Source organism: Mustela nivalis (assembly GCF_964662115.1).
Source record: "Mustela nivalis genome assembly, chromosome: 7".
Taxonomy (NCBI): Eukaryota; Metazoa; Chordata; class Mammalia; order Carnivora; family Mustelidae; genus Mustela; species Mustela nivalis.
In genome coordinates, this window is record NC_139026.1 from 6,521,487 (window position 1) to 6,538,639 (window position 17,153).

The 17,153-nt window shown below is 44.3% G+C and overlaps 1 protein-coding gene and 1 pseudogene across 2 annotated transcripts in view; both read right to left on the reverse strand.

Annotated features, from left to right (window-relative positions):
- The window catches only part of MEI1 (meiotic double-stranded break formation protein 1), a gene marked incomplete at its 5' end in the record, with an annotated part of 78,127 nt that overhangs the window by 17,998 nt on the left and 42,976 nt on the right, over positions 1-17,153 (reverse strand). Inside the window, 5 exons of the mRNA XM_082740083.1 lie at positions 1,308-1,468; positions 1,997-2,107; positions 3,808-3,912; positions 5,493-5,658; positions 11,533-11,808. Coding sequence (XP_082596209.1) covers positions 1,308-1,468; positions 1,997-2,107; positions 3,808-3,912; positions 5,493-5,658; positions 11,533-11,808 — 819 coding nt within the window. The remainder of the gene's footprint in view (positions 1-1,307; positions 1,469-1,996; positions 2,108-3,807; positions 3,913-5,492; positions 5,659-11,532; positions 11,809-17,153) is intronic.
- Positions 14,434-15,121, reverse strand: LOC309869244 (chromobox protein homolog 3 pseudogene; annotated as a pseudogene). The gene has a single exon. The product of its transcript is annotated as a chromobox protein homolog 3 pseudogene (transcript).

Here is a 17,153-nt window from a genome sequence, read left to right on the forward strand (position 1 = left end):
AAGGGTAGAATGGCAGAAAGTAAGGCTGCAGAAGGACCAAGGTCAGCAGGTTCTCAGCAGCCATGTGGAGAGTGCAACCAAACTGGCCGCAGGGACAGGAGATCTGGAGCAAGGGAAAGGCCAGGGACCAGGAGGCTGAACAGGCCACTTCTGAGGGGAGAACGAACCATTAAGGCAGTGGAGAGGACTCAGAATGGAGGTGGGTAGTAGGTAACTGGCTGGGTGTGAGCTGAAGACCAGCGAGCCAGAGACACGGTGCAGGTTCCCACACAGGCAGGTGACTGCAGGGGAAAGGTGGGCCCACCAGCCTCACACAGAAAAGCAAAAAATGTTCCTGTCCCCAATCAATGCTGGGGCAAACCCCAGAAGACTTATTATAGTACAGATCTGCCACAGCCTGATGCCACTTTAGAGGACAAACTTTATTTTGTTGTTGTTTTTTGTTTTTGGAGGCCAAACTTTAAAAATGACTTCACTTCTACACAAAAGAGCATGTGCCCGGCACTTCAATGGCACAGTGCTGGGCATAGGGCAAAGACACCTCAAAGGCTAGAAGATGGCTTCTATCCGCCAGCAGCAGTCAGGCTTAGGAAGGAGACACAGGAATGTGGAGCAGCCCATATAGGAGTTCACGCAGGGCACTCTGATGAGAAGGTCCCATACAAGGGGGTGAGGAGGGACTGAGAGGAAGAGGTGCTCTGTGGATATGTCCACTGTTCCCCTGTTCCCTGAATCACCTTTCCCAACAATCACAACGACAACTTGCATATGTCTGGCATTTCATGGCTTACCACCTAGCACTGTAAGGCCACAGGCTGGCTTCTGCCTTCCTGTCCAGTGTGACAGGCCACTCCCTACTTTCTAGTCACATGGTATCTCACCAGTCTCCAAATATGTACACATGTCCAAAATTTGTGCAGTTTCGTGTCTTTTTTTCAAATTGCTCTCTTTACCTGGAATGCCTTTGCCTGGTACAATCTTACCTTTCAAAGCTTTGCTTAAAGACTACAATACAAAGTTTCCCAAGTGTGGGGTATGTGTTGTATTTATTTCTTATTCCTCTGTGGCTAGAATACAGCCCGGCATGAAGGTTATCCATGTATGATAAATTAATATAAACCAACCTGACAACAATCATGGACATCTTCTTCCCCATTCTGTAGGCAAGGACACTGAAGCTCAGAGATTAAATATCTTGCCAAGGTTACCCAGCTAATAAGCCAAAGAGCGGGAACCAGAACTCAGGAACTTTGTCACTCCTCTGTGTGCCACCCCATGCCCCAGAGCCACACGGGCTAGTGACTCACCTGCAGACTGCCGTCGTGCTGCTGGGCAGAGAAGGAGGCAGTGAGCAGCCAGGCGGAACAAAGGAGTGTGGTGCTGGGAGAGGCCCCCTTGGTCCAGGTGAGTACCAGAGTCTTCTCCAGAAGCTCAATCAGGGCCGTGCTACTAAGGAGCACTGCAGCAGCTGGAGATGGTTGGCAGGGTAAGGGCTATAAGTTACTCAGGAGGCCCTGCTAGGGCTGCCGGCATCGTGGTTAGCACCTGCCAGGGACTTCACACACACATTGTAAATGAACAAAAGGATCAGCTTTAGGCTCTATGGGTTCCAGCTTCATTCTAGAACCACAGGTTATCAGAATCAGAAAGAATCTTATGACCATCTGGCCCAGCGACATCCTCCCCATATGTATATATAGTTTTTAAGATTTTATTTATTTATTTGACAGAGAGAGACATAGCAAGAGAGAGAACAGAAGCAGGGGGAGTGGGAGAGGGAGAAGCAGGCTTCCCGCAGAGCAGGGAGCCCGACGTGGGCCTCCATCCCAGGACTCTGGGATCATGACCTGAGCCAAAGGCAGATGCTTAACAACTGAGCACCCCAAGCGCCCCTCCCGATATATATTTTCACAAGCAGGAAAAAACTACAGGCAGCAAAGGCCACAGACACTGCCCAGCACCCCTCCTATTCATTGCCTCACTGGGGCCTCAGCACCTCTTTTCTGACTGCTTGGTGTAGTCTGATGAAGGCTCCAGTACAGGAAGTTGAAGGCGGGCTGCAGGATGTCCACGTCAGCGGGGCCGCATTTCCCACACAGCTTGCTCACTGCAAGAGTCCCCAGGCCCCATCATGTAGCCCTTCATGGGTTCAAGGCACACCAGCACTCACAATTCTCACAGATAATGGCCTTATTCTAATAAGAATTTCAGATGTCAGTCTGTCAGTCTTGGGGACCAAGCTCAAACTAAGTGTCCTTGGTAATACAGCCAAGGAAGAGGAACACAGTAACAAACCTGAAGGCAAGCAGCCCACAGCTGCAGCTCAGGACAGACTACACAAGTTTATGTGATCTAAAGGCATCCTGTAACAGCACTGGTGCCAGAACAGACTCCAGGTTGGAGAGTCTGCAGAGGTCATCTAGGTCAGCCTGCCACCCCTAGCAGGAAAAGATCCAGCCTCTGAAATCTTCTAGCAATGGGGCACTCACCACCTTTCCAGGGGACTCCATCAACATCAGTGTGAAGTTCCCTGAATTTGCCATATTCTCTTTCACATCACCCTCACATCTGGCTAACTCCTTAACTCCTACTCAGCAATCGAGATTCAGCTCAAAGTTCACCTCCTCCATGAAGCCCTCTGTAACTTCTCATGGCAAGATTAGATGCCGATTGCTCCCCCAGCCCTCATCAGAGTAGTTACTACACTGTAGAGCAGACATCTACAGAATATATCCCTTTCCTCCTGGGATTTGGCACTTTGCTCCCTGACCTACACCACCTCAATCTGAAACCTACCTAAGTCTCCGTTCACTGTTTTGGGGGCCACATCACACTTGACTTTTAAGTGGCTTGTGGCCAGCAAGATAAGCAGCCCTCTCTTCACCCGTCTTCTACTCGCAATGCTCTCAAATAAAAGGATCATATATAAATGTATATTATACTTCACACGTATGTTTCAGGTCATTATTATCCCCTCCAGAGGCCCTACTGACAGCGGTTTGATTTTGTCCCAGTCTTCCCTCCCAGCTGAGTGTTACACTTGACCCGATAGGCTGGGAGGACCAGCACCAGGCCAGGCCTAAAGGCCCTTTTTAAGTCTGACACTGATCTCATGAGGATGCTGGGGCTCCAGGCAAGGAAAGAACCATCTTCACCTGTGGCCAGAGCACCTGACAGTCCACAGATACTAAAGACACACCATTTTTCCTATCGATTTCAGTATTTCCTCAATAAACCTTCCTAAGGATGCTACCTATGAAGTGGCAACGACATTAATGAAATGCAATGAAAGTCCTGATGAGGTCTGGGTACAGGTGAAAGAGGCTTAGGGAACTGTGACGTGGATCATCAGATCCTGAGTCAGTTGTGGAGTGCGGGGGAGAACTGAGCTTGTACCCAGAAAAGGGAGCCTGCACAGAGCTGCACTGGAGGTCTATCTACTGTGTGCCAAGCATTTGAGTATTCGACCTCTAGCTCTCCCTTATCTTAACCCTACATCAGCTAAGCACTACTGTTTTACTTGTGAGGAACCGAAAGCCAGGTGACTGCCCAAGGCTGCATAACTAGTGACTGAGAACAAACAAACCAAGGCATTCCTGACTCTAGAGCTGTGCCTGTCATACAATGTTCTGTTTTTGTTTCTTTTCCCAAACACTCCCACTGTACAATTAAAGAAAGATCTAAAAGCACCCACAGCAGGAAGCTCACAGGAACAGTGACCCACTAGCTTCTTCCAAAAGGCTGAATGATGGAATAAAGGAGCATGCCTAGCCCTGGGCCCTCAGGCACTGTCCCAAGCCCAGGCACCTTGGTGAAGAAGCTTCATGGCCATGCTGTCCAGTTCTTGCTCTGATGTGTTCTTCAGCTGCACTAAAGAAAGGAGGCTCAGGAGCAATGGCAGGTTCCCTGAGGCTGCAAGGAACAGGAGGGCTGGTCAGGAGACCTAATACTCAGATCACCTCAAGGTCAAATAGACATCCTACCCCACTGTAAATGTTTGCTGGGATTCACTCCTACCTCCTGCCTTCTTCCTTCAGTACAGGGGCAACTGACAAACTGGGTGCCAACTCTGGGCTGGGTACCAGAAATTTAATATTTCACTTAATCCTCCTTGTGAAATAGGGACTATTTCTATTTTGCAGTTAAGAAAACAGGCTCAGGGGCACCTGGGTGGCTCAGTGGGTTAAAGCCTCTGCCTTTGGCTCAGGTCATGGTCCTGGGATCCAGCCCCACATTGGGCTCTCTGATCAGCGGGGAGCCTGCTTTCTCCTCTCTCTCTGCCTGCCTCTCTGCCTACTTGTGATCTGTCAGATAAATAGTAAAATCTTTAAATTATTAAAAAAAAAAAGAAACAAAGAAAGAAAGAAAGAAAAGAAAAGAAAAGAAACCAGCTCAGAGAGGCTGAGTGACTTCTCCAAGCTCCGACAGCCAGTTAGTGGCAGGGTCAAGACTTGAACTTAAATCTGAGTTCAATGCCCACATTTTTTCAACTATATTTCCATGAAATCTTATGGCTCTTATACATTATTATCAGTTAGATGTGACTTATCCTTCCCTGCCAAGGAAGGACTCAGCTCCTCTAGACCCTCTTAAATTCATCTGAAAACTTTCATCCTCAGTCAGGACTGGATCAAATGAACTACAGTTCTCCTCCCACTTCCTCTTAATTGCTTGGAGATTTTAAATTTCAACTTTTTTAAAATAGGAAAAGATAAAGCAAAGCCAACCTTTTCAGTGTCTTTAAACTGCACCAAACATCAAACTTCCTGGACTCCAGGGACTCCGGGGAGTCCCATTCCAGATTTGGAAACTATCCTTCTGGATCTCACTAGCAGCTTCTAACACATTTCAGATCCACCCACTTCCAAGCCTTTGCAGGCTTCTGCTGCCTTCCTAGCCTCCCCCATTATTTCCTGCTTTCTTCTTCCCAAATGGGGGCTACCATTCTTATGAAACAGCTCTGAACACATGCCATGCTGGGTGGGGACATGCATGCATAGACTGAACACACCCACTTATGCTAAACACGCAGAAACATTAAACATAAACACATGCGCTCCATACGCGCACACACATACATTAAGTATGCTGAGTGCTCAGTCTCTGATGAGAGGAAGGAGGTAAAATTTAGCTTGCTCCCACACTGGCCTGACTTTTATTTTCCAGAGAAAACTCCGACTCTCTCCTGGAGCAGACCTCCTTTTTTTTTTTTTTTTTTAAGATTTTATTTATTTATCAGAGAGAGAGAGGGGGAGAGAGCGAGCACAGGCAGATAGAATGGCAGGCAGAGGCAGAGGGAGAAGCAGGCTCCCTGCTGAGCAAGGAGCCTGACGTGGGACTCCATCCCAGGACGCTGGGATCATGACCTGAGCCGAAGGCAGCCGCTTAACCAACTGAACCACCCAGGCGTCCCTGGAGCAGACCTCTTCAGGGCACAGATGCCCACTCTTGAGTTAAAGGTCAAAACACGCCCCTGACAGCTCCAGACTAACCTCCTGAGGGAGAGGCCCCATGTTCCATCAACAGTTGTTGTAGGATCAGCAGGAAGTGGCCTCGGATGAGACCACTCACTTCGACATCCTCATTCTTCCTCAAAAAGGTCCTTAGGACAATCACTACTTTGCGGGCTGTGTCCACTGGGCTGGAATAGATGAGATCCTGAGCAGGAGAAAAGGAAGCCAGAGCTCAGAAGACATCACGGTTGGGGACAGGTTGGAAAAAGAGAGGAACTGGGGAAGGACCCAGGATGATGGTGTCACAGAACCTGGGGAAGGGAGCACTCCCTTGCTTGTCACCTATTATGTACTAATCTGTTGAAAAGGTCCATCCCAAATAGGAAGAAACTGAGACTCAGAGCGATTATGTGGTATGCCAAAGGTCACACAAGCCAGTAAGTGGCACAGCTAAGATTTGAATCTACTTCCAAGCCCAAAGTTGTTTCTACTTTCCAGGATGCCTCTCTCTGAAAAGGTAAATTTTAGGGTCAAGAAGAGGTTATTTCAGACAAGGGACCTGAATGTGCCTTAAGGGAGGAAAAGAGAGGGGGATGGAGATGTCACAGGGCAGGAAAAGGATGGGTTAGGACAGATTCAGGGCACAGGAAGGGAAGCGAGGACCAGGTCAGGCCCCTTTTTCTTCCACGGCATCTGGCTATTTCTGCCCCAAGCTGTAAAGGCCTTGGGTTCAGAAGGTAGGAAAGGACATCGCTTTTTATTTGCTTTCAGAGTTATTTTAATGAGTATATGTTACAGGCAAAGCCAGTCAGAAGCCACTCCAGAGACCATCCTACTGATAGCTCCTGGCACCTACCAGCTCAAACAAGCCAATTCCTTTGGACAGGCTAACATGCTGGGTGCTATGCAGCCAAGGTCACTCACAGACTCCCTTTCCAGGGAGGACAGCTGACACACAGAGAGACATGGCTACGGGGCACCCAGCCAGACAACTCCAGATGTGCTGATCACTGGGTGACACGGGGCATCTGGGCTTGGCTCTTCACAAACGCCCACAGCTGCCAGAGAAACAACTATAAATCAACAACGATTGCTCAACTATGGACTAATAATGTCAGGTCCTGCGATGTGTTCAAACTGCAGCTGGATGTTTGTTGATGGATTATCTGTATCTTCAAAACTCTTCTAAGTAGGTGTCACCCTAATTTTTCAATGAGGAAACAGGCAGATTAAGTAGCCTGCCTGCTGAGATAGCGGTGGCACTATAAAATCTACTACGCTGTGAGTTAAGGAAAAACAGGCATGAGTTTGGCTTCATTTTTGTCACCTTATATAGGGACTCAGAAAACTTCTCTAGAAGGAGATGATCACAGAATAGGAGGGCTAGGGAGACTCTCAGTTCATTTACAAGAGCCAGTTTACTTTACAGGGTATGATTTGCCCAAGGTCAATTCCCTGATCCTGCTCCTTCACCAGCACTTGGCTGCCTAGCTAGAGAGCTGGCCCCTCAGGACCCTGAGTTAAATTTTAACAGTCCCAAAGGAAGAAGGCTACACAGCCTTCTGTGGCTATGGTGAATGCCAGGGAGGAAGAATGCACCCCACTGTGTGGGTCATTGCAGAAGGCTCTGGATGGAACACGGTCCACTCTGCAGTCTCTCTTGCCCAGAGCTGTCCAGAAATTTCTGAGTGGGATGGAGTAGGGTGATATGGGTAAGGAGGAAACAAACAGAGATTCTGTGACATCATTGTTTCTCACATTTAAACAACCTACATGAAAGACCACCCATTGATAAGAGTGGCAATTAACAGCTTTGTTTTCAGCTGTTAATTACCCATATCAAAAACAGAAATTGGTACCAACACATATTTTTAGACACTTTTCCCCTCCTGTGGCTAGAAGCTGGGGAGAAATGGTAAGAATTATATGTATAAACAGACAGCAAAGTTGTTCCTTGCTATTCTTTTTAACCACTGATGTTTCCAGGATCTAATTTAGTGAAAAGCTCATTAACTTGTAGGCTCCAATCAGTCATGACCTTTATTAGTTATATGACCTTGAGCAATTTAATAAGCTGTTCTGAGATTACCATTCTCTCTCTTATTCAGTGATAAGTCTAACTATGTACAGGATAACAAGAGTGTTTCCCTACATATTCTGTCCACATATTATTCCCATATATTTATCTACATGTTATCTCTAATTTATACACAAGGAAACTGAAGCTCAGAAAAGTCTTCATCTTCCTGGGTCCCTATGTAGCATCTAGCCCTTGGGATAGATTTTTCTTTTTGAACTCTAGGCGAACAAAACCTAAGGCTCCTTCCTCCCTGCCCAGGGAGGAGGGGTAGTGGGGGTGGTTCACATCCAAGGACAGTAACTGGGTCACCACAATAAAGGGCGGAGTGCCTGCCCCAGCCTGCCTGAGACATAGTCTCTCTAAGAATTTGGTCTTAGGATGCCTGGGTGGTTCAGTGGGTTAAGCCACTGCCTTCAGCTCAGGTCATGATCCCAGGGTCCTGGGATTGAGTCCCGCATGGGGCTCCTTGCTCGGCAGGGAGCCTGTTTCTCTCTCTGCCTCTGCCTACCTCTCTGCCTGCTTGTATGCACGCTCTCTCTCTCTCTTTCTGACAAATAAATAAATAAAATCTTAAACAAACAAAAAAAGAGAATTTGGTCTCTTGAGATTCATTTTCTCTTTGGCTTATTTCCTTTAAGTACTTACACTCCTTAAAGCTAGTGATGCAGGGTAGTCTTCCTCTAAGGAGGGATCACCATCCTAGAAGGACCCAGACTGAGAAAGAAAACTTGGGGGAGGAAGATAATGAGCTCCATTTTAGACAGAAATGTCAAACAGAAGATTCGCTACATGGGTCTGGAGCTCAGGAGAAAGGTCACAGATGGAGACAGAGATTTGGGTCATCGGCATGTAGCAGGCGGCAACCAAATCCATGAGAATTACTGACACAGCCCAGAAAGAAGACACTGAGTATAAAGAGAACCTAGGACAAAACTTTGAGGCACATCAACTTCCAAGCACTAGCCAGAAAGAAAACTTTTTATGAAAAAGACTGGGAGAAGCACTAAGAGAGGTAAGAGAAAAATTAAGAGAGCTGGTATTGCCAAAACCAAGAGTGTGTCAATAAAAAGTGGACAATCATGAAATAATAACAGGTCATGTAAGATGAGAACCAAAAAGTCCACTGTAATTAGTCACAAGAACATTGCTGTTGATCCTGCTAAGAACAGTTTCAAGTAGCAATGTGGGCAAAAGCCAATGGGTGAAGGAATAAGTAAGAGATGACAGTTTTGAGAGCAGAAAACTACTTCTAGGGGTTTGGCTGTAAAGGGAAGGACATAAACATGAAAGGGTTCGGAAGGGAGGGACCAGCGAGCGTCTGGGTCCCAGCAGAAGACAACCGGAGCAATCAGAAGTAAGCCTACAGGGCTTAGACTCTACCACTCCCATAGTCCAGTGTCATGACCTGGGGTTTCTTCCTAGCTTCACCACTCTTTGACTCTCCCTTCCCAGGGATGCTTTAGAAGTCTCTATACGGTGACAGATGATACAAGCATCTGTGATTTCCTCAGTGGCAATGGAACAACCAAATCCGAATGACTAGTGCCTAGTAAGTACAAAATAAATGTATGATAAAAGAAAAAGTGAACAACTAAACTCAAGGCCTCTAAAAACCTGCTCTTCCCTATGCTTCTTCAACCTCAACTCCTGTGACATACCCTCCATGCTCCAAAATGTCACCCGACCACTCAATGTCCTTAAATCACAGTAAGAACTTGCATGCTGCTGTGCTGGCCTGGCAGGACCCTTCCCCAACACTGTCACTTGTCAAATCCTTTGCAATATATGACATCTTTCTGCCCCCCGCCCCCCAGGTACTCTGCCTCACCTTTACTGCCACACTGTTAGGACAGGTCCTACTGATTTGTTGTGTCTGATTCTCTCCCTGGCCTATGGGGCAGGCTCTAGGTCCAGTTCTTCCCTGTATCCCGTTGCTCAAATAAAGAGCTCTCCTGTTAGATGGAACACTGGTTCAGGGTAGTTTTCTCTCTTGTTCTGAGAGTTAGCTCAGCTAACTGGGAAGAACATTACACAGGGAGTCAAAATTTGGGTTTTAATTTCAACTTTTGTGACCTATGGGAAATCTACCTAAACCTATCTCTTTGTTTAAAAAGAAAAAAGTACCATAAATATCTCTATCAGAAGATCTGCTTTTTTTGAGAGAGAGAGAATGGCTTCTGTCCAGAACCCTGATTCAACGGGTCAGCAAATATTTTTAAGTACCTACTCTGTGTGAGAAACTATCCTTGAATGCTTCATCGCAAAGAAAATTCAGTATCTTCACTCCATCCATTGCTACTCTTCCTGGCACCCATCTTGGCCTTCCTCCTCTATAACTGAAGCTTTATTTTTAGCCCATTCCTTCTCTTTTCCTCCTCTTCCAAGGAAGAATTTGAGCCAAAGCATGAATGTGGTCCCTATCAAGCCAACACATGTGGCCTCACAAGATGAGAGATCTCAGGGATGGAAGACAAAGACTAAAGTCTGAGCGGGGAGCGTGTACATGCATATGTGACTATGGACAGAAGCACGTACCTAAGGAAGTGAGGTCTACAACGTGAAGGTGTCATTTTCACCACAGTCACTAATAAAGTCAGCCCAATAAAAAACTCAATAAACCATGTTTGTTGGTGATTAAGAACATCAAAGGAATCCCCATTCTTCCCTAATGGGCTGTCATTCTTCCGGGACTAGGGAAGGGCAAAGTTGGTGAGTTGGCATTGAAAGCAGTGGTTTTAAACTAAATGTCTCCCATGCTGCAGTCAGTTGGGCACCTGCCACTAGTAATCACTCACTGAATACAGTGTCAAAGGGGGGCTCCTGGGTGGCTCAGGTGTTAAGCATCTGCCTTTGGCTCAGGACATGATCCCAGGGTCCCGGGATGGGACCGCATCGGGCTCCCCGCATCGAGGCCCACATCAGGCTCCCTGCATCAAGCCCCACATCAGGCTCCCTGTTCAAGCCCCACGTTGGGCTCCCTGCTCAGCAGGAAGCCTGCTTCTCCCTCTCCCCTACTTGTGTTCCTTCTCTCACTGTCTCTCTCTCGGTCAAATAAATAAATAAAAATAAATAAACAAATAAATTTTAAAAATCTAAAAAAAAAAGTCAAATGGGGCAGATGATTTTCTTTTTTAAATAAATAACAAATTCTAGCGGTTACCTCTATAATAAAAACTATGTCACTCTCATTAATTTATTTTCCAACATGCTTTCTTGAGTGGATGAAGAAAAGATGGAGCTAAAGGTAGTGTATTAGAAATTGCAGATGAGGGGCGCCTGGGTGGCTCAGTGGGTTAAGGCCTCTGCCTTCTGCTCGGGTTAGTCCTGGGATCGAGCCCCACATCGGGCTCTCTGCTAAGCAGGGAGCCTCCTTCCTCCTCTCTCTCTGCCTACCTCTCTGCCTACTTGTGATCTCTGTCAAGTGAATAAATAAAATCTTTTAAAAAAGAAATTGCAGATGATAGGCAGCTAGATGACTTATCTGATATACCTGATAGGAATTATAGGAATGTCTTAATTCATTTAAAAAAAAAAAAGCGCTTGAATTTCTGACAACTTGGGATTACTTAGGGTTTGCCCAAGGGAGTGTGTTGCACATATAATGTTATCTTGTGAGTCATGGCAAAAAAAAAAAAAAAAAAATGCACAGCCCTCTATAATCAACCATCTCCATTAACATGCCCCAGGGGTCTCCTCTGACATTAAGCCCTTGTTTAATGTCGAGAAGACAGGGAGGTGAGAGGGAATGGTGACTGGGGTCAGTATTTCACAGTTCTATCTCATGAGAAGTACAGAGGGCCAGATCTCTCAGTGAACAAACTTCCATTAGACTTAGAAAAGAGTATGGATTCATAGAAAACAGGCATCTGCCTGCCAGGTCACATGGAAACGTCGATAAATCCAGAGGCAGACACAAACATCAGTAGTTGCCTCCTGACCCCAGTAATCCAGCTCCCAGAGAGAGAGAAAGAGCCCACCACTCAGCAAGTGGTCACCTACTAGCAAAATGAGCAGGATGCTGGGGCTGCTTCTGAGCATGTGGAACAGGGCTGTTAAGCTGGCAGGAAGCGGGGACTGTTCAGCAGAGGGGACATCATCCAGCTCCTCATAGCTGCTCTCTTCCCAGGAGAACCAAAGTTCCAGGACACGGTGCCCAAACCTGCTCATCAGCTCTGGATACGACAGGAAGAATCTGAGCAGGAGGGGGTGGTGGGTATAAACTAGGTGCAGGTCTGGGATGTCCTCTAAACATTTTCTGATGGCACTGACCACAGACTGGAGACAAAGAAAAAAAAAGAAAGAAAGAAGAGAAAGGGACTAAATAAATCTTGCAGAGGACCCAAGACAACCCAACAAACATAGCCAAGACGTAACAGGGAAAAATGTACTTGGCATTTCAGTACTCCAGGAGAAAGAAAACTCATTGTGCTCACCCTGTAACAGTGGTTCTCAAATTAGAGTGATTTTGTTCCCCAGGAGATTTTTGGAAATGTTTACATTTTTTATTTTCTTGATTTAGGGAGTGCTACTGGCATCTAGTGGGAGAGAACAGGGATGTTGCTAAATATCTCACAATGCACGGACGGCCTCCAACAGAAAAGAATTATGTTGTACAAAATGTTAATAGTGCCAGGGTTGAAAAACCCAGCTCTATAATGATACTTACTATGCAGTGTTGTAATTACCAGTGTAGGTGTCTACCTCCCACACTAGACTTGAGCTGCTTGAGGAAACTGACACAGATTAACCCATGCCCCTGGCATAGGACCTGGCACAGAGGGGGCAAAGGGCATGTGTGTTGAATCATATATTAACCCTCAAAAGCTTACCTCCTCCCGTTGTACATATAGCAAAGTTTAATCCTTAATATGCAATTCTAAGAGTTTTATACTTCATAGTTTGGGCTGTTTCATTTTGGTCTTTGATCCATTTTGAATTTATTTTGTCCATACTATGAGATAAGGGTCCAACTTCACACTTCTGCATGTGGACATCCAATTGTTCTAGCACTGTTTGTGAAAAAGACTATTCTTTCTTCCACTAAATTGCCTTGGCATCCTTATAAAAAATATGTGGGTTTCTTTTTGGACTGTCAAGTCTATTCCATTGATCTTGATGACTATCTTTATGTCAGAAACACAGTCTTGTATTATTCTGGTTTTTAAAAAAGGAATATAAAACTCTTGACTATTTACCAGTATTCACAATAAAGTACAATATATAGTTGGATAACATTCTGATTACTACAAAGTTATTGTTTTTCCTGGCTTCTGCAGAACCAGTAACCCAAATACTGAGAAGACTGAGCCTACATGCAAGGAATGAGCTGCGGTAAAGAAACAACATGCAGGTCAATAATTTAGATTTCAGAATTCTATTCACTCATTTATTCCAGAAGATCCTAAACTGCCAACATCTTTAACCATCTGATTATGATTATGTTTCCATGAATGAGGTCTAGACATGCCTTGAATCATGACCTTTTATCCAATACAGCACAGAGATTTCAACTTCTTGAAAAGGAATGGTTCCCTAGAAGGAAACTTTAAATGTCCATTTAACTAAGTTTTGCTTACCTAATTAAAATACACCAGCACTTATCTAGTTTTCTCATTTGGGTGAGGAGGTTGTAATAAAATTTTCCTTTCAGGGATGCCAGGGTGGCTCAGTTGGTTGGGCAGCTGCCTTCGGCTCTGGTCATGATTCCAGCATCCTGGGATTGAGCTCCTTGCTCGGCGGGGACCCTGCTTCTCCCTCTGCCTCTGCTACCACTCTGCCTGCCTGTGCACACGCTCTCTCTCTCTCTCTCTCTCTCTGACAAATAAATAAAATCTTAAAAAAATTTTTCCTTTCAGAGGTTTTGTAAATAAACTTGCATTTCTCTAACTATAGATATGGATATGAATTCTGATATGGCTGCTTTTATATTGTCCAATTTAAATTGCTTCCGTTATATTTAAATTACCCAAATAATTATAAAATTTGAAAGGTTAAGGTTTCAGAAGAATTTTCAATCTAACTTTAAATGATTTATTTCTTAGAGTGCTGAAAATGATGGCATCCCAGAAACATGGGCTTACCCATGGTTATGAAATGCTGTTTTTGTTTTGGTAAATGTGAAAGAATGAATTGAAGGAAGGAAGGAAGGAAGCAAGCTAGTTGGCTGGGAGATAGAGAGGGAGGGAAGGAAACGATTGAGCGATGTAATTTTATGTATACACACCGAAAACCCCCAAGTAAACAAAAAACCCAGAATGGTCCTTGGGCATACGGGATTTAAACACAAATTCTGATTGAGTAACAACTATGAAGACTTACCCAACATTTTGAAAAGGTGTTCTTCTTTTTTTTTTTTTTAAGATTTTATTTATTTATTTGACAGAGAGAGAGAGAGACAGCGAGAGAGGGAACACAAGCAGGGGAAGTTGGAGAGGGAGGAGCAGGCTCCCAGTGGAACAGGGAGCCGTTGGGGCTCAATCCCAGGACCCTGGGATCACGACCTAGAGCTGAAGGCAGCTGACCAACAACTAAGCCACCCCGGGGTCTCTAGAAAAGGTGTTCTTGAATGCAGGGGAATAATATACCATGGTCTCAAATATTATTTTCTGATGCAGGGAGCAACTACAGAAAGCTTATATTTGTTCAAAGTCACCAGTGCTAGTAGATGCAAAAGAACCCCAACTCCCCCCCCCCAATACTTCAAAAAGAACCTATCAAACTGGTTTTTCATTAGAATGTTATTTCTTCACACTAATAAATAAAAAACCCAAGGCCCATATATACAAACATACATACATACATATATACATACATAAGTACATATATAAAAATATATATAAAAAAGCAATGCAACCTCTTAAAATTATTGAGCTTCATTTTCTTTTTTTTTTTAATATTTTTTAATTTATTTATTTGACAGACAGATCACAAGTAGGCAGAGAGGCAGGCAAAGAGAGAGAGAGGAGGAAGCAGGCTCTCCGCGGAGCAGAGAGCCTGATGTGGGGCTCGATCCCAGGACCCTGGGATCATGACCTGAGCCGAAGGCAGAGGCTTTAACCCACTGAGCCACCCAGGTGCCCCTTGAGCTTCATTTTTGACAAGAATGCCAAGTTAGTCTCTCTTCATAAAAAGCAATTACAATTTGAGAACATTTCATATTTGCCTCTTTTGCAAGCACCAAGTCTGCCTCATCTGAATCTCTACATTTCATGACAACCATGAATTCTGCACTGCTGTCTGTAGCACTGACTCTTCAGCCTGATCAAGACCTCTGGCAAAGCCTGATTTGCTGTTGTCGGATTCAATGACAGATAAAGATTTTTTTTTTTTGTACCATCTTTTTCTTAACCAGCTTCTTGAGATCTAAGAGATACTTCCATTAACTCAGAACAATCTAACTTTCCTTCAGGTTTCCAAGTACTGTCTCTAAATTCCTTCCACTTCAGGAAATACTGCACCTTCCCATTCACTACACATTGGTCCAGTATTTTATCCACCACAAACTCTCAGGCTCTCCCTCTTCTAATTTTTCAGTCTTTTCATTCTGTTTCTTTCTCATTTTTTGTAATGTAGTCTTAGTGGAGGCCATTTTTTATTGTGGACTTGAGGAGCTATTTTTCGCCACCTCAGAGCTGCTCTGGGTCCTGGGTCTCCAGCATCTCCCTTGAGGCCTCTAGTTTGAAATGAAGGAGTGCGAACTCTTCAACTTTATTCTTCTTTTCAAGACTGTTTGGTTATTTTGGGTCCCTTGCATTTCCATATGAATTTTAGGAAGGAAGGAAAGAAGAAAAGGGCAACTGGGATTTTGATTGGAACTGTGTTGAATCTATAGATCAATTTGGGGACTATTGCCATTTGAACACTATTAAGTCTTTTCCCCCCAGTTTTTTTTTTTTTTAAGATTTTATTTATTTATTTATTTGACAGAGAGAGAGATCACAGGTAGGTAGAGAGACTGGCAGAGAGAGAGAGAGAGAGAGAGAGAGAGAAGCAGGCTCCCCGCTGAGCAGAGAGCCCGATGTGGGACTCGATCCCAGGACCCTGAGATCATGACCTGAGCCGAAGGCAGTGGCTTAACCCACTGAGCCACCCAGGCGCCCCTTTTCCCCCCAGTTTTATTGAAATATAGTTGCTATATAACATTGTGTAAGTTTAAAGTACACTATGTAATGATTTGATAAATGTATATATCATAAAATGATCACAAGGTTGGCTAACATCCATTACCTCACACAGTTACAAAGTCTTTTTCCTTGTGTTCAGAACTTTTAAGCTCTACTTTCCCAGCAATTTCCAAATACCCAAAAAAGAATCATCAGCTCTAGTCAGTATGCTGTATGTTGTATCCCTGAACTTTTTTTTAATCTTTTAACTGGCTATTAAGTCTTCTGATTCATGAAAACAGGATGTCTTTTTATTCGTTTAGGTCTTTAATTTCAATGATGTTTTATAATGTTCAGCAGTCAGAAGTATATTTCTTTTGTTAAATTTATTCCAATGTATTTTATTTCTTGATGCTATTATAAATGGAATTGTTTTCCTAATTTCATTTTTGAGCATTATTGTTAAAGACTTAAGTCTACCTTTTGAGCTTCTCTCCAGTCTGTCTCCTAAATGACTCAGCTAAGGCACACTACACCTGACTTTCTTCCTTGAAGGGATAGACTGGGAAACTGTCCATTTTGTATCTTAATTCTCTCCTCAATGAAGCCTCTCCTGATGTCATAATCAGATACAATCTCTTTCTCTGTGTGTTTTCATACCTCTCGAGCAGTCAGTCCTCCAGCTCCAGGAGAGCATTCATTGCTATTATTACCTGCCTGTAGAGGACCTTTTTGCTTCTCTTGCCAAACTGTGCTGAGAGCAAGGAACATGTTTGATTCACCCCAACCCTGACAGGAGGCCAGATGGCATGTGACACATGTCAAGTGGTCAATTCATACTGGGGAATTATTATTTAATGGGTATAGAGTTTCAGTTTTACAAGATGAAAAGAGTTCTGGACATGACTAGTGGTGGTACTTGCATAAAACTAATGTACTTAATGCCACTGAACTGTACACCAAAAATGGTTAAGATGATAAGTCTTATTTGGGTGTTTTACCACAACAAAAAATACTAAATGAATAATATATAAAAATAGAAAAACAGAATTGAGTTAAAAATCAAGCTGTGGGGCGCCTGGGTGGCTCAGTGGGTTGGGCCACTGCCTTCGGCTCAGGTCATGATCTCAGGGTCCTGGGATCGAGTCCCGCATCGGGCTCTCTGCTCAGCAGGGAGCCTGCTTCCTCCTCTCTCTATCTCTGCCTGCCTCTCTGCCTACTCGTGATCTCTGTCTGTCAAATAAATAAATAAAATCTTAAAAAAAAAAAAAAATCAAGCTGTGATTATAATTACCATTTGTATATTTATATATGATTTTTAAACATGCAAAACATGTTATATGTCATTTATGGATTCGTACCCTAGAGGGAAAGCCTAGAATTTTATGGGCTCCTTCGAAGTTCCCACACCACCACTGGTAGATATGGAGAGAGGTCCTGAAATTCTATCTTACCACCAATATTTGTCCTGAAACTATCAGACTTTTCCTATCATGTCCTTTCCTCCTGCTTACATTA